Raw genomic sequence first — 22674 nt, forward strand, 5'->3', positions numbered from 1 at the left:
TAACGATGGACATTTTTCTTTGCTGTAATAGTTATTGTCCACCATGATATATATATATATATATATATATATATATATATATATATATATATATATATATATATAAACTCCTTTCGGGTTTTGCTTGACTTTTCCTTCTTCGAAATTAGATCATGACAGAGGTTATTAATTCAATGAAAAATAAATTCGAATAAGGTTTTTTCTTTGAATTTATGCATTAAAAATAGATATTATATTAATAAATCAGTTTGGATTTGAGTTTTTTATATATATAAAGATATTTAGAAGAAGAAAGGTTGGATAAATGACCCTTTATTCAAAAATATATTAGAAAAACAAAGAAAACGTAAAATATATATGTACAGATTGAGAACTTTACCCCACTTCCAAATAGCAAAAAACTACTCCAAGATTTTCTTGCATGCTGACCCGGTAACCTAATATAGCATCATTGCCAGTTTGCCACCTCAGTACTGTGTGATTTACGAGTTGCCTACTCGAGCATGTTTCAAGAAACCATAAAAGGCAAGCCAAGGAAGAAGCCAAATTATCTCAACAGCCAAAAAAGGAAAACAAAATTCAAAAAACAGTAACAAAGCATGAGAAGAATTAAATCCCAAAATTTCTCGTATATCTTTTCTTCTTATTTAAGATTGATAGACATCACAAGAAAGTTCATTCTAGAAAGATTTACTCTCAATGGCATCAGCAGAAATGGTGAGGCAAACTCTCATCATAGAGATTTCACGTAAGAGAGTAAAGAGGCTCTATCTTGGTAACACTAGTGACACTAATCATAGTGTTATTCTTCCTGATGATGTGCTTGATAAGATTCTTGCATTCTTGCCTATCAAAAAGGCTATGCAGATTGGAATCTTATCTTCAAGATTCAATCATTCTTGGATCTTCAGTCGTAGATTACACTTTGATAATGATTTTGCCAGAGGTCGCAGTCCAGAAAATTTTAAATCCATGGTTAATAAAGTCTTTGACCAGCATGCAGGTTCAAGTATTTTAAGTTTTCGATTATCTTTTGATGCAAATGGTGAGGGGTTCTTGGTTGAAAAGTGGATAAAAAAAGCTATTGAAGAGCTCGAATTGTTTTTTTATGTAATTGGAATTAATTTTGAAGGGGGAGGGCCTGTTAAACTCATTTCTGATGTTTACGACATTGAGTCCATCAAAATCTTAAAGCTTAGTTTTTGTCAACTTGATCTTCCACTAAAGTTTAAAGGTCTGCATTTTTTGAGTACTCTTGTTCTTAGAAAGATCACTGTAACCCCAACATTGATAGATAATCTATTTCTCAATTGCCTGTTACTTGAGACTTTAGATATAGCACAATGTTATAGAATTTTTCATTTGAAAATCTCCACCCAGAATTTAAAGAAGTTTAAGGAGTTAAAGGTTGGATATTGCCCGGGGGTTCTGATGATTGACATTGATGCACCAACTCTACATGCAATCCATTATTGTGGGCATGTTTGTTTTATCAAATTCACCAATATCCCTGAAGTGAAAGATGTGATGCTCAATTTTGGACCTTCAAAAGGCTTTACAGGGACATTTCAAGTGAGAAATCTTGTGTACGATCTCTATAATATTCGTGTTCTCACCACTACCAGTACATTTCTTGAGGTATGCCTCCATCCATGTGTACTTGTTATTGTCTGATTATCTACCTTCTGTCCTATTTTTGCCCCCTTTTTTTTTATTGGAATCTATTGGTTTATTGTTATTAACTTAACGTTATGGTTTATTCAGGGTTTAACTCCAAAGTTTATGGGTGGAACATTGACAGAAATGCAATTCTCTTTTTGGAATTTGATAGAATTTCATTTGATCATGGAAGGTGCAATGTATTGCAATCCTTATGATTTTGTTTCTTTCCCCAAGAATTGCCAGTATCTAGAGAAGATTTTCATTGATGTGAGTATTGGTTCGATTCTATCAACATTAATCACAACTTTCACAAATTAAGACATAGTAAGTAGTATTAACTGATTAGTTTATTTTCACGGCTGCTGATAAATCTTTTGCAGCTCAATGATTTTAACTTCGTAGGTGGACCGTACTGGGAATTGCGTAATCGACAAGCTTTTGAGCAATCCCATGTATCTTTCACAACCTTAAGTTCATTAAACTGTATGGATTTAAGTTTCAGAAAGACGAACTTCTGTTGTTGAAGTTTCTCCTGGGGAGCGCACCTGGTCTGGAGAAACTAGTGCTTATCACTCCCAATAAGTCCAGACGTGTCAAAGTTGTTACCCTAAATTTACAAGGCTTCTATCAAGATATCCAATCTTGGAAGGCATCTCCAAGAGTCGAGATAGCTGTGTTTGAGCATTCGAATGACAGGAGTTCTGTTTCTCCTATGCATTCAAAGACATGGTACTAGGGCAAGAACGGTTGGCCTTGAGAGATTATCAAGTTGAAGATGGCCTTCAGATTGCAGTCTTGTACCTAAATAATGTACCATTTTCGTGTGTCTTGTCAAAATAATGTGCCATTCGAATTTACAGTCAATTTTACCTCCTGATAAACTAAATCAAACTTGATCCACCCAAACCTATAATCTCCAACAACTTCAAACCCCACAGTTGCCGCATAGCGACGCGGACCCCAATACATATAAATATTAACAATACATCATGAACAATTAAAAATTATGACGCTGGATATTATTTCACAGAATCTCGTTAGAGGAATGAAAATAAATCACGAGGGGGAAATTCAGTGAATTCATGGCTGCTAGCTAGCTAGCTAGCTACTCTATTAACTAATCAAATTATTCTTTTACGAAAAGACTTGGTAATCTTAATTTCTTATATATTTGGTGGTGAAAAAAGGGACTCAATGAAAGCTACTTTTCAAGAAAAGCACCCGCGAAATATGACCAAAGTTAAAAGATGAATCATATTGGCAGATGGAGATGATTGCCGTAAAGTAAGAAATCTAGCAGCTTCATGACATGGATTTTTGCTCACGAACATGCATGCACATTTATCTTGCTCTTCTCTAGATACGTATATCAAATTGAAATGGTATTGTCAATTAATTATCTTGAGGATATAATTTAATTTCTTCATACAAAATGTATACAAGTTTAATATGTTCTGTGTGTGTGTAGGATCAAAAGGCATACACAGAGGCTTTGCCTATACATTAAATCAATAGATCGTTGACTGTTCATGATGTTAAATACGTACGACTTTGGCCTAACGCTGCCGGAACTTAACCGAGCAGGGGTGGAGCGTGGTTGTCAAGTGCTAGTGCGTGGGATGGTTTGGGAAACAAACAACGTGTGCACTCTAAGCACTGACACAATATAGACTTGCAAAAACAAGCGGAAAAGATTAGCTTTTTATGACGTGGTGATGTATGTTATTTGTAGGTGAAAAAGGGTGCGATTTCTGGTTTATGCAATGGATAAATGGATGGGATTTGGTTTCGTTTGGTTGTTGGTGGTGTATTGTGTTGCTGGAGAGGGAGCTAGGCTGTTTGGTGGTTGGTGTGGGGTTGGGGTACTGTGACCAGCGGCACTGGGTCAAGTCGGTGGAGGGGTACTGTGACCAGCGGCACTGGCTTCCTTTTCTTCTTCTTCTTCTTCTTTAATTAGACTAGATATCCCAAATAAAATTAAATTCAAGTTTTAGATTTAGATTTAGATTTAGTCTAAGACTATTGCCAATAATTATATGATCAACACTACTTATGTGTGTGTGGGTATTAAATGATAATTATTGTGAATACGGTGAGTCGGGTCTATTGACTTTGTCTGCATGGCTTTAGCTATCTTTTATTCTGTAGCCAAGAAAAATTATTATATTTATTTTTTGTTATTATATATTTAACTCTTTCTTTACTGGCAACGCATGTAACTTATTGACCTCTAATTTAGTGATTGTTATTTTTTTTCTCTTTTCTCCATGATTTCTATACTTCACTTTTTAAATTTTCAAAATAACCCTTTAATTTTTTTTTCTTCATATTTTATCTATGTTTTTTGATTATTAGATTTTTTTTCAATTTTTTTCTATTATATTTGATCCTTAGTCTTTTGATTGGTATTTTTTTTATTTGAGATAATTTTAACATTGAATTTTTTTATGACTTTATTCTCCTTCAGTTTTTTTATATATTAGATTTGATCTTCATTATTTTTATTGTTATTTTTCTTTACTTTAGAAATTTTTTTAAATTGATAATTTTTTTTAATTTCATCCTTCAATATTAAATTGGTTGGGAATTAAACTTTCTTGATTGAACCTAAGTTTAGAATTTCTCAAGTTGCAAGTTTGAGAAATTATCCGAGTTTATTGGATTCAGTCAAGTCAGAGTTTCTTGTTTCTTTACTATCAATCAACCGAGCTTCATGTTTTTTGGCCCGCGGCATAATGCAAGACACCACTCTAGTTCCAAACTGAGACTAAGGTAGTGTTTAGTATTGTGGTAGTGGTTGCTTTTCAAAATATTTTTTACTTGGAAATACATCAAAGTAAAGTTTTTTATTTTTTAAAACTCATTTTTTAAATCAGCATACCAAAACGATGTAAAAACATTAAAAAATTATTTGAAACAAAACAAAATTTCAAATTTTTTCACATCGCAAAAACAAACACTATCTAAGTGTGTGTTTTTGTTAAAGATCGCTTTTCAAAGCATTTTATTGTTTGAAAATGCATCAAAATAATATTTTTTTATTTTTAAAATTTATTTTTGACATCAGCACATCAAAACGATTCAAAAAAAATAAAATAATAATTTGAATTTGAATTTAAAAAAAATATAATCGTGGTGAAAAAACAAACTCAACTTGTATCACAAATAAAAATTAAATTCAACTTTTAGTTTCGGTCATATACCATGTCAATTAAGTGATCATCACTTGTTGTTAAGTGATCATTGCTGGGAATCTAGTGACTCAAGGTCAATTGACTTTGTTTGGACGGCTTTAGCTTTATTTTACTTTGTAGTAAAGAACTCTTTTGTTTGGACGGCTTTGGCTTTGGCTTTGGCTTTGGCTTTGGCTTTAAAAAATTTAGAACATAACTAAATCAAAAATCAATTCAAACCGATGTATTTCAGTTAATTTCAATTTTTGTTTTATACCAGACCAGTCACACCAATGCAAGCCCAAAAATAGTCACTGCGGGGATAACAATAACTTTTCATGATTTTTCCTTCTCATTTCTTATTATTTTTAAATGAAAACAAAAATTGCTTCTCTCCATTTTCACACATCCAAGCATAATAATAAGAGAGATTTTTTTTTTATCCCTTTACTCTTGTCTCACCTCGCTTGCTTTGAAATATATTAAAGTAATTTTATTTAGATTTTTTTATTTTTAATATTAACACATTAAAATCTTAAAAATTATTATTAAAAAATATTAATTTAATAATTTTTTCAAGTAAAAGACATTTTTAAAACACGTTCAAAACCAAAAATCACCATGCTCTCAAACACTCATTTACTATCACCATTAGGATCTCTAACTATATAACAAAATCCTAATTAAGATCAATCTAGTTTGCTTTTATATATATATATATATATATATTTGCATGACAAGAGAGGTAAAGTTTTCTATTTAAAAGTCACTGGTATGTATAGAGATTAAGGTTACGTTTGGGGATGTCGTTGCGGCTGCGTTCCCAAAAAATTTAAATTTTTTTTTCTAAAATTTAATATGGTTTGTATATTTTGGATCGTTTTGATGTGCTGATATCAAAAATAATTTTTAAAAAATAAAAAAATATTATTGGCATGTATTTTAACACGAAAAGTTATTTAAAAAGCACTCATAACCATACTGTCAAACACGCGCTAAGAAAGGAGGGAGTGTGCCCAACATTCTAACATCATGTGATTATCTTTTAGATAAAATCAGCTTTGAAGTGTACTTGTGGTTAGTGTTCTTTGTAGTTGGTGAGGTTAGGTTAAGCTTTTGGATCTTAGCTAAACAAACTTGCTTCCACCCCGTGTATTTATTTAACTTTCCATGCGTGTTCAGGATCTCCTACATCATGATTTTTAAAAGTAGATTTTATTTAAAAATATATAATTTTTTTATTTTTAACATCAATACATTAAAATTATAATAAAATATTAAAAATATATTAATTTAATATTTTTCAAAACAAATACATTTTTTAAAAATAACTAAAAATAAAAGTTAGTGCATTCTCAAATATAACCTCCATTTATGAACGGAACTTGATTATCCAAATACATCTTGCACTTGTTGTGTTGTGTATTATGTCTAGAATTGTGTTTGATTTATAAATAAATTAAATTAATAATTTATAATAATTTTAATATATTAATATTAATATTAAAAATATAAAAACATTTTCAAATAAAAATTATTTTAAAAAAATATCATGTAATACAAAATCAAACACGTCAATTTTATTATATTATATTATTTCCACCCGTGTGCTCGGGTGTACCTCATGCTAATCATCTTTATTCTGTGTCCTTTGAACAACTTTCTACTGAATTTTGTCCTTGTTAGTGAACAAAAAGCCGTAGGATTGACGTGTCGTTGACTCACAATAGATTGCTATCGTGCAAAACCTGCAACTGACCCTCATCAGTCAGCCGCCCTCTTAAGATACTCCAGTCAAACAAACCATTGGCCACCGCTCAACTACTCAACACCCTTCTCGTGTGTACTTCCTCACCAAATCTCCACCACTTTAACTAACCAATAACACTCCTCCACGTAACATAGAAACCCGAAATATTATATATTACAGACGGGCCAGCTGTCGTTTTAGACAAACACCCAGCCCACCAAAAATTAAAAAACTGGACAAAACGTGTTGAAGAAGGGACCGACGAAGCAGCCGACTTAGACCGACCAAATAGCCTCGTCATCGGTTAGCAACTCACAACTTGCTTCCTAAATCGACTCATATATCGCCACGTGTCCCTCTACAACGGCTAGTTTCATTTTAACCGCCAAAAGGATAAGTACAGTAATTTTTTAAAGAAACACGCACACGGCGAGAAGATGTTTATCTTCGGGAAACTATAAACGTACCCTCTGAGTATATCTAACATTTCAATTTAATCCTTTTCTCCTAATTGCACCAATAGTAACCCCCCACCTATCCTAATTGTTGCAATGCACTATCTAGAAACAGAAGAGATAGAAATAGTGGGACTATTAGTACATGTTTCCTTATATTTTATATTTTTATAGTGCTAAAATTATCACATAAACATATATTTTATGATAATATATTTATCTTTTCAGCCAAATAAGTTTTTATCTTTTTTATATTTATCTTTTCTATTATGAGATATTAATCATATGCAATCCTATATATATATATATATATATATATTAAAGCATATATATTTTGACTTTTCTATTTCTAAATCGATAATATATTTAGCATCATTAATAAAATGTAGCCCACTATATATGATCGTAAATATTTTAAATTTAAATAAAAATTATATAAAAAATTAATATAAAAAAGTATTGATTTTTTCTTTGAAAACCTACCTATGGTATTCATCAAGGAATCTCCATCCACATTGTTGGATTTTTTTACTAATCCAATAATGATAAATCTTTTATATATATATAAAAAAATCATCCTATCCAAAATGTTAAGGAATGCAAACACATGAGAGTAATAAATATGTAAATATCATACTTCTCTAATGGGGAATGAAAACCGTTGAGATAAATGAATGGTAAAACAAAGAGGGACCAAAAGGCAATATTAGTTATAAATGGAGGGCAATATCTTATGATTTGTCCAAAATCTTCTATGCACTGGAAACCTCCAGTTTTTTCTAGCGTTAACCACATTTATTTTAAGAATTGTTTTTACTGTTACACCTCGAATTTAAAAAAAGAAAATAAAATAAAAAGCAAATCTTTTTCACGCTATATAAGCAAAACTTTACCATTTTTGAAAGCAGACCAAACTAATTTCCACTTCAAAGACTTACAGACGTTCTATATCTATCACACTCAAAGAATTTAGGGTTTTGTATCTCATTTGCAACCTTAGCAAACAAAAGGGTTCGTTTCTCTATCTTTTTGAAGATTTTCCCTATATTTTCTTGATATTATTTGCCTTGTAGTTAAAGGGTTTTATAATTAAGCCTAATCTAACCATTTTTTCTTGGGGGTGCAGAGATTTAGTGACAAAGATTTGGTGATTTAAAGAAGTGAAGTTTAGTAAAGATGGCATTGGGGAAGAGGTGTAGTTCAATGAGGGCAAATAGGGTTTGTGGTGGTGCTATAGTGAGCGGAGAAGAAGAGGGGTTAGGGTTCAAGTTTGTTAGGTCATATTCATTTGGAAGGAAAAGGATTTTAAGTACTAAGAATAATGTTAACAGTGAAGATCTGTTGAATCTTGATTCCACTTTTAAGTCTCCATTGAAGAGGCTCTGCAGTTTAGAGCCTGAAAAGTCTAATCTTGAAAGCCTGCCTCAAGATATCTTGGTAAGTTTTACTTGTATACCTAGTTTGAAATTTCTTGACTTAGTGATTCTTGCTTTTGGGTTTTTGATTGAAGCGTTTTAGCTATTGAAAGTTTCTATCTTTGGGTTTTTCAGATCAGGGTTTTGTGTCGTGTGGATCATGATGATTTGAAGCAGCTTTTTCATGTGTCTAAAGTGATTAGAGAAGCTGTAAGTGATTAAATCTTCTTCTTTTTCTTTTTGCTGAACTAGATTAGCAATTAGTTGTTTTCTAATCAGTTATTGATTAAGATTTTTTTGTTCTTTTGTGTTCATAGACTTTGATTGCAAAAGAAAGTCATTTTGCCTATAGCACCCCAAGGAAGTCTCAAAGTTTTCGATCTCCATTTGATCTTGAGAATCCAAGTGAATTGGATGAAATTGAAGCTCCAAATGCGCCAAAGCAGCGAAGGTCTTACAAGTCACGGTTAAATCGGAAGAGCATTGCTGATGTATCAGTGGCATTGTTCGCGTCGCCAAAGAAGGGGCTATTCATGGAAACAGAAATGTGAGAGGCAGGGGTTTTGTAAATACAAGTTAAAAGGAGGAGATTAAATTGTTGTTGTAGATAAAGGGTGAAAGGAGGGTTTTGGGTATTTGGATTTGATCAGATCTCAATTCGGGTTCTGTACATGGCAATATTCTTCACAAGTTACACTTTGACACAGACCATTGTAGATTCTTCAACAGCTTTCATTGAAGATATGATTTTTGGCCTGTTTTGTATCTCTTCAAGTTATTAGCATGCGCAAGTTAGGGAGGGAATATGGGATATTTATTTGAGAGGAGGTCTCGGACCTTTCATTTGGGATAAAGAATGAGAATTGTTGTGTACATTTACATACTCGTTTTGTTTGAATAAAATAAAGATGGAATGTTTCCTCGTTAATTCTTTGTTTGTGTTCTTCAAGATACCAAAACCAGTCCTCAAATCCAATTTCTTTTTTGCCTTCTTTGCATCCCGTTTAATTTTATTTGCTATCTATGCACTGCTTAATTCTTATGGGATGTGGCAAACTGAGACTGTTTTTACTTTTTACGATCTGGTTCTGTCTGTGTATTGCATTTGATTAAGAGGAAAAAAATATAGTTTCTGTTTATTGCTTAGAAACGTGTACTGAGGAGGTCATAAGACCCATGAATTATAACTGGCAAATGTGCCGAAGACAGTTATGTAAAGTAAAAGCAAATCTAGCATAATTTCAGCCCTGACTAGTGGGGAGAGATTGATATTCCAGAAGAAGCCCCTGGCATTTAGGAGACAGCAAATTTGGGCAGAAGTTTGGGGACAGTTTCTTTTCTGTCGTGGGGGAAATCTAGACAGGGACAGCTGTTGGTGTGGGGGAGGTTCTTAACTTGCAAACAAGGTTAATGTTTTGATGGATGCCATGGAAAAGGCAATACCAAGCTGTGCTCAACTTGAATCAAGGGAGCAATAGATTTTAGCTATAAAAGAGGATAGTAAACTGAATCTACCTGGATCCTGTGGAGCTCTATGATTAAGCTATTTCCATGTTATGATCAACGTCCTCCTAGGTAGGCAATTATTTTCAAGTAATCCGGAAGGTCAGGATTAAAAATTAACTTATCAGAAAACACTTATCCTCCTACTGTGATGACACTTGTCAAGGTTTGGTCTTCACTCTTGATTGTCATATGCCCTTTTCCTAGAATTTACACTCCTCAGTTCTCTCTCTCTCTCTCTCTCTCTCTCACAGTGTTGACTGGGTCGTAACAGAGCAAAGAGAGGATAGGGTTCTGATGGTTCTAGAATTTTCCTTTAGCTTTGGATAATGTGTTGATATGGGGATTTGGGGTTGAGAGGCATTGATATTTCATTAAAAAAAAAAGCAATATAATTTAAAAATAAATATTTATTATTTTAAAAAATAAACTTTATTTGTATAAAAAAATATTCCTTAAAAATAAAATAGAAATAGAACAACTAAAAAAACTTGTACTTAAAAAAAACATGTAAAAATCATGATTTAAGTCATGAGACTAGAATAAACTTATACAAAATACTTGAAGATAATTATAAAATTAATATATGATTATTACTCAAGAGAAAAATAATATTTTTTTCAATTTATAAGGTATTTTATATTTTTCTATAAATAGTAAGTTATACCTTTTATTTTTTAATTGTTGTCTGTTAAATAGAAAAATTACAAAAACACAGAATTAGAACTAATACTCTAGGCATAAGAATCTTTCTTTCCTAAATAGAAATTCATAAGATTTTTTATGGGTGGTTCGTGTGAATTACCGTTGGAGACCATACAATTGAACAGTTTGTGGTTTACAACAACTCAGTTTTTAAAGAATTAAGGCCGAATAATTGGACGACTTGTGGTTTACGATAACTCAGTTTTTAAAGAATTATTCAAAATTAAAAAAGACCAAACTTTCAGATAATAAATCCTTAAATAAATTTAAATTTATCTAATAAAATTCTAAAAACTCCCAAATAATTTTATTTTATAATTTTTATTGAGCTTATAATATCTTCTTTCCAATATCCTATCTCGTGGGACCCAAGTTATGAGAAATTATTTCATAAGCTTAGTCGTATTCATAAAACGTTGAGTCCATCATAATTTTATAATGGTTTTACACAATTTAGGCTAGTTGACACATTAAAAGCAACATCCATCTAACTATAACTCTGCAAGAATAAACATCTCACAAAAAAAAATCCCTTTTTATCTTTCATTTTTTAATTTTAGTTTTAATTGTTAGTATGTTCCCAAGCTGTATTTTCTTAATAAATAAAAAACAGTAACTCTTTTGGATTATTCTACACTTGAAAAAAAAGTGAAAAAAGAAATAAATTTAATGATAATTTAATTCTTTACCGTTATAGTAAATAGAAAAGAAAATAGAATTTGTTTTCATTTTTATTTTTGTAACAAAAAAAGAGGGAGAAATTAACCGACACATTCACTAAAAAAATATTTTTAGAGCAATAAATAAATAAATAAATAAAATCATATTATAAGTGGTGGCCATTTATTATATCCCAATCCATCTATATATAAATATAAATTGATGTATTTCAAAAAAAAAAACAATTTGCTTTCTTACACTTTTATTTGGATTCAAACTCAGAATGACTAGGCAGAGAACAAAATCACTTCCTGCTTGGTCCAAAGCTTCTAAGAGTATTTCATAATATTCAAATGGCATCAATAAAGCCGGGCCCTGATACAGCCCACCAAACTCTCACACAAGCCCAATAATGGCCTTACTTGAGCTTTAAAAAACAGCCCACACATCTCTCAGGATTCCCCATATATAAACAGAACCGGCACCGTTATGCCTTTCCATTTCGCGCCTTTGACACTTCTCTTCTTCCCCTCTCACTCCCTCATTCACTCTCTCAATGGCTTTCACGAAACGCGAGCTCTCACCCCGACCAGAATCCAAAAGGGCAGAGCTTGATGTCTCTGGACCGGATTCTCTAAGATCCACGTCGAACCAGCTGCGCGTGATGCTCAATCCCGCTGGTTGTGATTTAGGTAACAGGACCCTTTTTTAACACTCTTCTCTGTTTTTTAATTTGATGTTTAAAACCCTAGATTAATATAAATTGAGTTCTATTCACAATTAAATTTTTTTTGCTATATTTGAGAATTGGAGGTTTTGATTGAGTAATTTGTGAATTAACTAATAAAAGAAAATTTCTTTAATTTAGATTATATTGTTTAATTGAAGTGTGGGTGCCACTCAATAACTGTTATATGAAAGAACTTGATGTAGTTTGTGGCTAATAGATAGATGCTAGGGAGGTAGCGGTTTATTAGGTGGTTTAGGTTTAGTATAAATACACATAATGTAATTCTATTTCGATATAGTGAAAATAAAAGCTTCTCATTGCTGCAGATGCGGACATTATCGAACCATATTAAATCTTGTGTTTTTATTAATTTCTCTTCTATTATAATATTCATTATTAATTAATGCAGCAGGTTTTTCACAACATAACTGCTAGACCCCATAAAAACTTAAAAAGGTGAAGGCTAAAGAGAGTTTTATTTCTTTAACAACTGAAACTTTGAGTTAAAGAATCTTAAACCCTAAAAATTAAAATGTTTATAAACCCTCAAAGATAATGTGATTTTGGAGGAAGAATTAACAAAAAAAAAAATCTCTTTTACCACAGAATTTTATTCTATTCCACCTGCAATATTGGAACAATATTGATTGATTCTTTTATCAGTGAAAGAAAAGGACATTGTGGTAGATAGGAAGATGGCCTCTCCATTCCATTCTGTGTGCGTAAACCTGAAAGCTATGCCGAACCTTCTAGTTTGCCATTTTTTAGATTTTGATATTGAACTATATGGTCTTCAATGAGGAGGCATTTGCTTATTGTTGGTCTGTTGCTCGTGCCAATGTTGGAATAACAAGATGGAAGTATTGTTTCGCCTCCTGACCAGCAGTATGTTTGTCATTTAGGCATTTCTAGGGGAGATGATGCTGTGTGAAACCTAGGGGAGACGCTGCTTAGCTTTGGGTTTGAAGGCACAGGAAAAGTCTCTAGTGCTGTGTTGAGCTTGAAAGTAAACCATTGGCTTTTATAGGATCATCTGAGAATGGAAAATGGTTGGGATTTGCAAAGGGATTGATGCTGGCCCAAGGGATCTTGAAGTGGTGTATTCTCCAGTAAAAGAGCTATAATGGGAGTCAGCTCTATTTCCTAATGTTCTATTGAGGAATGTCGTGGTTCAGTTGCGTTGAAGACGGACTTGTTCCTGAACAAGGCTGTGAGCCCTGGGCTTCAGCTCTTGATGATGGGAATGCAATAATGGGACCTAAATCTTCTGACATTAGTGATTGTGAAGTAATGATGATGGTGGGGTTGCCTGCTTCTGGTAAAACTACATGGGCAGAGAAATGGGCAGAAGAGTACCCTGAGAAGCGTTTTGTGTTACTTGGAAGAAACCTTATTCTGGATGAAATGAAGGTTCTAATTTTTTCCTTTTACATTCTTTGTCCTTCTTGCAGAAAAGATTTTCCTCTCTCTGCACTTATATTCTTTAGCATGGTGAATGATACTATTTTTTTTTAATAGGTTCCTGGGCTATTTTGTAAGTACGGCTATGTGAACAATTCGATCTCAGACTCCTTTCAATCATTTATCAATCAAACCAATGTTTTCAAAAATGCATGCACGCACAAATTGAGACCATTTTCAAATTTCTGCAAGGTAGTGTCATGGTGTCATTCCTCATAGAGCTTGTGCAAGTTCTGTACCAAGAAATAACTGTGGTTGCTCTTGGAGCTCTGGTTCCATTTCTGGTGGTAGAGCTGACTCTTGCCAAAACTATGGATTTGTTGGTCCATATGGCAGAGCAAACACTGTTGGTGAGAATAGTGTTGTTGGTGCTGCTGCTACTCCCAAACCCTACTGGAGCAATATGGCAGAACCCTTCACAGGGGGAGCTGCAAGGACATCTTCCTTTACATGCGATAATGTTGGAGGTCTCCCCACCAGCCTGCAGGCTCCAATACATATTTTCCCAGTCCTTCCCCTTCTTCATATGGTAGCTATTATAACATGTTATTTCGCATGTGCATGTGCATATAGATCTGTTCAGGAGAATCTTTATAGCTTGGACAATTGAAGAAGCTGGACTACCTAGTGAATTGCAACCCAACCGTGCCAATTCCAATCTCTTATTAGCTGTTTGCGGATATTTGGATGCTATTTTATGCTTTTTACCATGTATGACCAAGCATGAACAGTGTGACCAGAAAGTACAACTCAGTTTACCCCTTGAAATACTGCAAGTCTTAAACTTTGAGATTTATGATAGTTATCTAGTGATGATTTATAGTTTGTGGCCCTTGCATCCTATATTGTCTATTGGTATTTGTTATTCAACAAAAGCCTCAATCTCAACTAGCAGTTTCAGCAACAGGGATCTTTTTCTTGCATTTTCAATTTCCATTGGTATAAAATACCATAAATTGTCTTTTAATTGGTTTCTTTTTTTCTTCAGGTTTGCCTTGTGGAACTCCTCGCATTCCACTACCTGCATCTCTTGCTCCATCACCAAGGTCCCCGTATTCCAATTTTCCTACTGGCATGCAGCAGCATTCTGGAGGATATAAACCTCCTCCTCAGAGAAACTGCCAACTTCCGTATAGTCTTGCCATCCATTCCTCAAGACCTCGGAGATCTTACTTCCAAACTAAAGACTGGAAATCGAGAAGGCCAAGTTCTGGTTCATGCTGAACTGCAGATATTTTGCAAACATGAACTTAATGAAGAGAATTCAAAGGGCCCCCCCTTCAAAGATAATTTCTAGATTTTTGTAAATACTACCACACATTTCAAGATTTTTTTTTTAACTTTATGGGAGACTATAATTGGGATCGAAGTTCAGAGAAACGTCCATATAAAATCCGTCACATGACTGGAAGTAGTTGGAGTTTAGGTCTTTTATGAGTTTGGCTGCTAGCTTCCAAGTTTTTGAAGAACTGTATGCTAAATCTACACAGAAATGTTCAAACTTGAGAGAGCGAGAACTAAGTAATCGAAGTGCTGGAAGGAAAGGCTTAGGTCCCATATGTTTTACACCTGAGCTCCAGACCATGTGATAAGCCTCTCTAAAGCTGCAGATTCCTTGTCGCTAACCCATGCTTTGAACCCCACCATAAACCCCTCTACCTGAGCCACTTGTCTATCTCTCTGCTATTATATCATCCAAGATATCTACTACAGAAAGAAACCTTCTAGCCACGTTTTCCCGTTACAACATTGAATTGACGGCCTAGATTTCTTGTCTGCCTCAACTTATAACCACTGTCTAGCTACTCGGTCTTTTTTTAAAAATAAATAAATAAATAAATAAATATATATATATATATATTAAAAATATATTAAAATAATATTTTTTATATTTAATATCACCATATTGAAATTATCAAAAATTATTTTAAAAAACATTAATGAAGTATTTTTTTCCGGATTAAAAGCAATTTTTAAAAAAATTATTATAATATCAAACAGACCTATGACATTAACACTTTAATATTATAAAAAAAAATTTAAAAAAAAATTGAAAATAGAAACTATCAAGATAGCTTAGCACCTCGTAAAGAAACGCATTTTTAAAATGAAAAATCTGCACAGCTTTTTGGCATGGTTTCCGACAACAAGCAGCTCATAAATATGCTCGATTCCTTATTAGTTTAGAAATTCTCTGATTTGATTCAAGATAGAAGTGGAGTTAGTTTGCTTTAATCAAAATGAGATTATAAGAAATAATGTGCGGATAGAATTTTTTTTAATTGTGATACAAAATATAGCTTCGTGTGTTTTTGGAAAATAATCATCAATTCAAGAATATTTGTGATGACACAAAGAGGATTCAACCTGTTTTGACAAAAGCAGGTTTCGGAGGTAATTGAGTGTAATAAACTAATAATTCTACTCTACTCGGCAAAAATCACATTGTATGAAATAGTAAAAAAATTGTTTGGAGAAATATGAAAAATAAATTCAATTGATCACAAACTTAATTTATTTTTCATAACTCCACATGTTATCGATCTTCCTATAGTAAAAATACTATATATATATAAAGCATGATTCATAATGATTGGCAAAAGCCTTGTGACCACTTAACAAATATTTGTAGATTCATGTTATAAAAAAAACCCTAATAATTGTAAATTATTTTGATCAAGGAAATTATAATTCTAAGAACAAAGGAAAAAGTTTTTGTGGGAGTGAGATCTAACACCTAAAAGAACGGCCTTTTCTTTTGAAATATCAAAACTCTACCATAACCAATAAATAGGCATGCAAAAGTCCACAGGGGACGTCTCTGCAATAAAATTCAATGTTTCTTTAATGTCCATTCACTTCTTTGCATTTTCTTAGAAGCCAAGTTAGGGTTTTATAGTGGTGGACCAAAAACTACCTATATATGTAATGGTAGAGAGAGAGAGGGAGAGAATGTTTAGTATTGTGATAAGAAGTGCTTTTCAAAAATAATTTTTGCTTGAAAATATATTAATTAAAAATATATTTTTTAAAAAAATTTATATAAACATATCAAAATCACTAAAAATATATTAATTTGATTTTTTATATGGTTGATTTTAAAAAACAAAAACTACCCAATCTCTAATCTTGAGAGAGGGAATTCTATTCCTTTGTGGATAGACCCATCAATGGAGGCATGCATAATCTAAATTATTTTTTTTTCCTTAATTCTTTCTTGGAGTAGGTTTTCAATGACCAATAAAATGCTTCTGTTAATGGAGGAAACCTTAGCTTTAACGGAGATCACCACGTGCATGCTAAGCAAAAATAGGATTTTAATCGGATTTTGCACTTGAGGGTCTGGTTCAGTGGTCAACTGTGTGACTTGTTCCGCCCTCGTCCCGAGTTCGATCCTCTATGTGCATGTCTGTCACCCCCGCGGTGCCTTACCTGCTCACTGGGCTTGCAGGATGCTCAGTGGGCCGTGGGGAATAGTCGTGGTGCGCGCAAGCTGACCCGGACACCCCACGATAATCAAAAAAAAATGCGTTGCTATGACACTTCCATGTCTGTCGATCCTTTTATAATTAATTCATGTTTTTTAATGTACTACCGTTTATGTTTATTTTTATGGATGTTTAGTGGTTCTAAATGAACTTGAATTTATGATAATTGAGATTTAAATTCAAAATTTGATTGTTTGAATTACCCCTCAGGGTTATTATTATTATTATTATTATTATTATTATTATTATTATTATTTATGATGGTTAAGTTATAATATTTTCAAATCAACTTTTACATATGGAGATTTAGTACATTATTTGATTAAGGATAAATTATTCTCTGAGGTTTTTAATTTCACAATTAATTAGCTTGAGACTTGAACTATGATGGCTGAAAAAAGTTTACACCCAACCCAGGAAAATATTTCTATTATCTCAAGAATACCGATCTCTTTAGACTCCATCCATTTAAATTGAGTTTCATAGTTAAAATATTGACAATCATGTATTAAAATGGATGTATTTCCATTCTTATAAATATGTTATATCTTTTCTTCTAAATCATATAAAATATATCATAGTGAGTGCTTCTACGTACGGTAGTATTGAACATATATATATTTCCTTAATTTCTTTTTAAGAGATAAGGTCATCCTCTTGGGCTCTGCATTGAACTCTAAGTTAAAAGAAAACTATTTTCTACGTTTATTACTTAATTATTTAACTTAATTCTGAGCTTTAGCCGTATTGATTCCAAGAGATGCACTTCCGAAGCCACTTGCAAGGCCAAAACTAAAGAATTGCTTCACTTCCGAAGAAATTGACTAGTTCTCTTGGACTATTCGGTCGAAAACCATAGCCACAATTTCATTGAGGGATATAGCAAGATATTGTCCAAACTTGACAAGTCCACGATCGATGAACTGTCTAGAGAGGGAAAAGGAAAAGAAAATTTACCAACAATTCAAGACAAATGCCGTCTCCTAGAAAAGGAGATGGGTACCTACAAAGGCCATGAAAGAAAGAAAGAAAGAAAGAAAGAAAAGAATGGCCAAAGCTGGTAAGGATTTTGTTCGACTTAAAGTGGATGCAAGAAAAAGGAAGAAATAATTCTCTCAAAGATAATTGTGCCCACCAAAATAATGCAATGCCCACCCGCCCCAAAAAAGGTAATTACTTTCCAGCTTAATTCTTTCTCCTCTAAAAAATTTCTAATGAATGAATTGCCTTGGAACTTGAATTGAGAAATGGAAGGAACACATGAAATATCTTACAACTATATATGTGCTTAGAAAACCTCGGCACAAAAATCAATCAGAAGTAGTAATTCAATCCATAAATGCAACAATCGAAGGAGCTGACGGTGGATTTTGTGGATACTGTGAAGCCATATCTGGTTAGATGCTCCATTGAAGCCCATCTTGGTGCTTGAACAGTGAGACAGACCTAACAGCCCTCCCTTTGATATTGATTAAAGGTGTATATAATCCCTCTACTCTTAATTTCATCTTAGATTACTCCCTTAGTTTTATTCCTCTTATTATTACAATCCTAACACTCTCTATTTTAGGTTTTTCTACGCTAATCTTGCCTCTCTAAACACGAAAAAAAAACATGTTTGTAGAAGAACACAGATGTATTTGTTAAAATAAATAAAAATGCATTTTTATTTTTTTTTAAAAAAAACATATCTATCAGTATCTTACATATAATATTTTTAATTAATTGGGCAAGATCGGTATAGAATCTTTCCTTCATTGTACAATCTTTCCTTCATACTTAATAGTCTAATTTCGCTTCATTATTGATAGAAGGATCAAATGTTTATGAAATAGAGAATAAGAGGATGAGATTTGGACAATAAATTTAAAGGGATCAAAATCAACAACATTTATAGTGGAGTGACCAAATACACCATGGAACCCTTTTAATATATTCCATGCCTCTCTCTTACGCACACTTTACCTCTCTCTCGCTCTCTCAGATACACACACACAAAAGCATATAAACCCCAGTACAGAGCAATCTCCTTTAAACCCCACTGCTGTTTCTCTCCTTCTCTCGCATGTCTTGTTAAATCCATTGACTGTCAAATGGGAGTCCAAAATCTCAACTCCTAGACCTCTCTAAACCAATTTCTCTCCTTTTATTTCTTTTTTTATGGAAGAAAATGGAAAATCTTTCATGGGAACTGAATTCTAATTCCATCTCTTTTCTCATCATTGAAATCATGACTTCCATTAATCTTTCTCATAATCCTCTATTCTCCTGCATCATCACTCTCTACACGCTAATTCTCATATACTTCCCTCAAGCGCATAAACACTCAATCTCTTCAATACTGATCATTACTTTAACTCTCTTGCTCTTGCTTTTACGCCTTGGTGCAATTCAAAGACTCCAACTTTCAGTCACTGAAGGCGATGAAACCATTGAAATCAAGCAAAACAAAGACATCCATTTCGGTAGAGCTTCAAATTCTTGCTCTTTGACTCTTGCAGACAAATGGGGTGCTACCCAATGTGCTGAAAAGGGTCGTTTTGACCCGGATCCGAACCTGGAACTTAAGGGGTCGTCAGTTGAATGGGATGTCAGAGCTCCATTGGAGGTTATATACGAGGGGTATGAAGGAGAAGAGGAGGAGAATCCGAATGAGAAGGACGCGGTTCAGGATCCGACTCGGTTTGGTGGTTTGGAAAGATATCCGTCTTTGGCTATGTATTACCCGGAAACGGATTCGGATTCGGATTCGGATTCTGAAGGTGTGTTTTCAGTTGCCGGAGAGTGGGACATGCCGGAGAGGTGTTGCTTTAAATGGGAAGAGGAGGATAGAGAAGGGCAATTGATAGAGATAGCACTTGATCACAGTGATACCAAGAAGGATATGGGTTTGGGTTTGGATCCGGGTTTGGACTTTCACGTTGAAGAGGATAACTTGATAGAGATTGATATATCTCCGGCCAAAAACGCCAAGCTGTTTCCCGGTGAAGTGTGATTAATTAGTGCTTAAAAAAGGGTTTAAGCTCTAGAGGGTTAGGTCCAGTTAATTTTGATTAATTAAAGCTGATAATGAGAGGCAGTTTCTTGAGGGTTTTGAGTCTCTTTTTTTTTTGGGTTTTTGAATGTTTGTTGGTGAATTAACGTTGTATTATACGATGATAAAGTACAGTTAATCACTAAATCCAAGGATTTAATTAAGTTTACATGAGATGAGAGATGATTATTATACACTACCCTATATGGATTTGCCTTAGAAAGATATGGAAAAAGGGTCATTATTTATTGTTGGAATGGAAAGGGAAAGATTTTTGGTATGGAAAGAGCACTTTGATAAAGGGAGGGGATGGTGTGCCACCCAAAGTTGAATAATGCATGAACATGGGAGTGATAGAGAGATGAGGTGATTTATTGATATATATTCTTACAAGTTATTTTCTAAATCTATCTATATGTATTCATTTATTATTATTATTATTATTATATATTGTTTATATTGAGTCATTCATGGAAAATGTGTTGCGTTTTTTTAAAATTAGAAAATACTTTCCTCGCTTTAAAACACGGGTTTTTTTTCTAATTAGAAAGTAAATTTCATTGATTATTTTTTTCAATATATAACCAAAAATGGAAAAAGTAGGAAAAAAAATCCCCAAAAATGGAAAAAACTTGCGTGCATGATGTGAAAAAATTAGGGACTTGAATTCAAGTTGTCTCGGCATTGTTTAAGCATTGAAATAGGTTTCAGTACCATAATTTGATGTAAAAGTACTCTGGAGACAGTGCACAATGTTTTTCCTGCTAAAACACTATTGAATTAGGCCTGTCTTGGATCATTTTGACACGAACCAACCCTTGAAAGAACTTCCAAAAGCAACAATTTATGAATCACAGCATCCCTATATCTTCCTCGAGGAAAAGAATCGCTCTATGAGACTGTTCCATTGCTGAAATGGATTAGATTCATGCCAAATTCCGACGATGAACTGTGTCAGATAATGCAAAGACCTGTGTGAGTTCAGTTCTGCTACACTCCAGAATCGATCAGCAGTGGATAACCTGCCAATATCAGCAGTGTGATACAAATTACGTGTTTTTTTGCTCGAAAAAAAAATTCAGAAATACTGTTTGACCTTCCTCCCTCCCAATCAGAACAGAACCAGACGAAATTGTGGGAGTAGAGAATAATGGAAGCTCGAGTCTTTTCAGCTTATAAGATAGATTAGACGGTAGCCCTTAGTAGCTTGACCTAGAGGCCATCTCAAACAGTTCTCCCCTTCTGGATCCACTGTTAACAATGACTTGATCAATAATGGTGAAAGGGACTTCTTTTTTGGAAGATCCTTCAGATTTAACTAATATCTTTCTCACCTGATATGGCTTTGATTTGCGATGTCTGTGGTCTCTGTGTGCGGGCACTGGCCTTTCGTTTTCGAGATAGCACGGTGGTAAAAAATATTTGGAATCCAGAAGTTTATAAAATTGTTTTTTTGTACTTATAATTGTATAAGTTATTCAATTATGCTCCTAAACAATTACTAATTAGGCCCTTCAAAAGGTTTATGCACTAAATTGAAATCATTTTATAAGTGATCACTTCAATATTTAATTCAAATAAAACATTAACTTAATTGTAATTAGATAATTAACTATAATTTTAAATAAGATTATGATATTTCTTATAATGTTAGTAGACACTTTTTTTATACTGATCTTCATGATTTTTTTTCTTCAAGTCTAATAAAAAGTTCGAGGTTGTGTTATTTTGCCAGATATTTGACCGCTGTGCTATTCTAAACTTGAACAATGTTGCTTCCGTTTTTCTTCAGCTGGATGAAAGGGGAGTTTAGTCACTAGCTAGTACTCAGTATCCAGGTACTAATAGTTATTAATATTTGTCTGTTTGGTAAATTAACTTGAAAAACTTGAATAATCTAGAACTCAACGTCTAATTTAGATTGGATTTTTAGTTGAATTGGATAAGATATTTATCTAATTGACCCAATTGAATTTTTAATGACTTGGTTTATATAATCAAAGTCAGTTAGATCAACATCAAAGATATTTTTTATAAAAAAATCTGCTTTTTAATAAATAAAAAATCAATACAGGTTAACCTGATGATCCGATAACTCAAGTTTTTGCAGGGTTGCTTTCAGATCATAACCCCCAACCTAAAGTGAGGCTGTTTGTTTACGCGGCTGCAGCTGCTGCGTTTTAATTAAAACACAGTTTGCAGCTGTTTGGTAATGAAAAAAAAAGATTTACTATTCATGGATCCCACATGATTTTTGCGTTCGAAACGCGGGTAATGAAAAGCAAGGAATTCTTGCTTTTCACGCACTGTGCATGTTAATTGCACTGTTCACTGAACAGTGCAATTAGCATGAACAATGTATATTGATACACTGTTCACTTAAAAAACAATGAATAGTGAAATTCACTTGCACTGTTCACATGAATATTTTTTTTTGTGTGTTAATTTTTTTAACATTTTTTTTTATAAAAAAAACTAGTTTGGAGTAAATTAAATTCACTCGCACTATAATGTGAACAATATTTTTTTCCTCGAAAAACTAATATAGAATGAATTAACTCTCGCACTATAATATCAATTTTATACCTGATAATATTTTATCTAATTTTATTACACGCTTAAAAAATTATGAAAACTG

At 33.1% G+C, this 22674-nt stretch overlaps 4 protein-coding genes across 4 annotated transcripts; all 4 read left to right on the forward strand.

Annotated features, from left to right (window-relative positions):
* Positions 1 to 699: 699 nt before the first annotated feature.
* On the forward strand, positions 700 to 2398 carry LOC133700154 (putative FBD-associated F-box protein At1g61330). Its single transcript, XM_062123701.1, has 4 exons — positions 700 to 1638; positions 1765 to 1929; positions 2043 to 2114; positions 2165 to 2398. Exons 1-4 carry the CDS (start codon positions 700 to 702, stop codon positions 2396 to 2398), a joined length of 1410 nt encoding a protein of 469 aa, XP_061979685.1.
* A 5504-nt stretch (positions 2399 to 7902) lies between these two features.
* LOC133698856 (F-box protein At1g61340-like) lies at positions 7903 to 9383 on the forward strand. Its single transcript, XM_062121948.1, has 4 exons — positions 7903 to 8051; positions 8167 to 8477; positions 8591 to 8665; positions 8773 to 9383. Exons 2-4 carry the CDS (start codon positions 8217 to 8219, stop codon positions 9004 to 9006), a joined length of 570 nt encoding a protein of 189 aa, XP_061977932.1. The 5' UTR covers positions 7903 to 8051; positions 8167 to 8216; the 3' UTR covers positions 9007 to 9383.
* Positions 9384 to 11792: 2409 nt separating this feature from the next.
* Positions 11793 to 15033, forward strand: LOC133699116 (uncharacterized). The gene is made up of 3 exons (XM_062122261.1): positions 11793 to 12015; positions 12956 to 13463; positions 14503 to 15033. The coding sequence occupies exons 2-3, from the start codon at positions 13215 to 13217 to the stop codon at positions 14809 to 14811; spliced, it is 558 nt and encodes a 185-aa protein (XP_061978245.1). The 5' UTR covers positions 11793 to 12015; positions 12956 to 13214; the 3' UTR covers positions 14812 to 15033.
* Positions 15034 to 18949: 3916 nt separating this feature from the next.
* LOC133699047 (uncharacterized) lies at positions 18950 to 20316 on the forward strand. Its single transcript, XM_062122177.1, has one exon. It carries the CDS (start codon positions 19173 to 19175, stop codon positions 19995 to 19997), a length of 825 nt encoding a protein of 274 aa, XP_061978161.1. The 5' UTR covers positions 18950 to 19172; the 3' UTR covers positions 19998 to 20316.
* Positions 20317 to 22674: the final 2358 nt, after the last annotated feature.

This window comes from Populus nigra, chromosome 7 (genome assembly GCF_951802175.1).
Source record: "Populus nigra chromosome 7, ddPopNigr1.1, whole genome shotgun sequence".
Classification (NCBI taxonomy): Eukaryota; Viridiplantae; Streptophyta; class Magnoliopsida; order Malpighiales; family Salicaceae; genus Populus; species Populus nigra.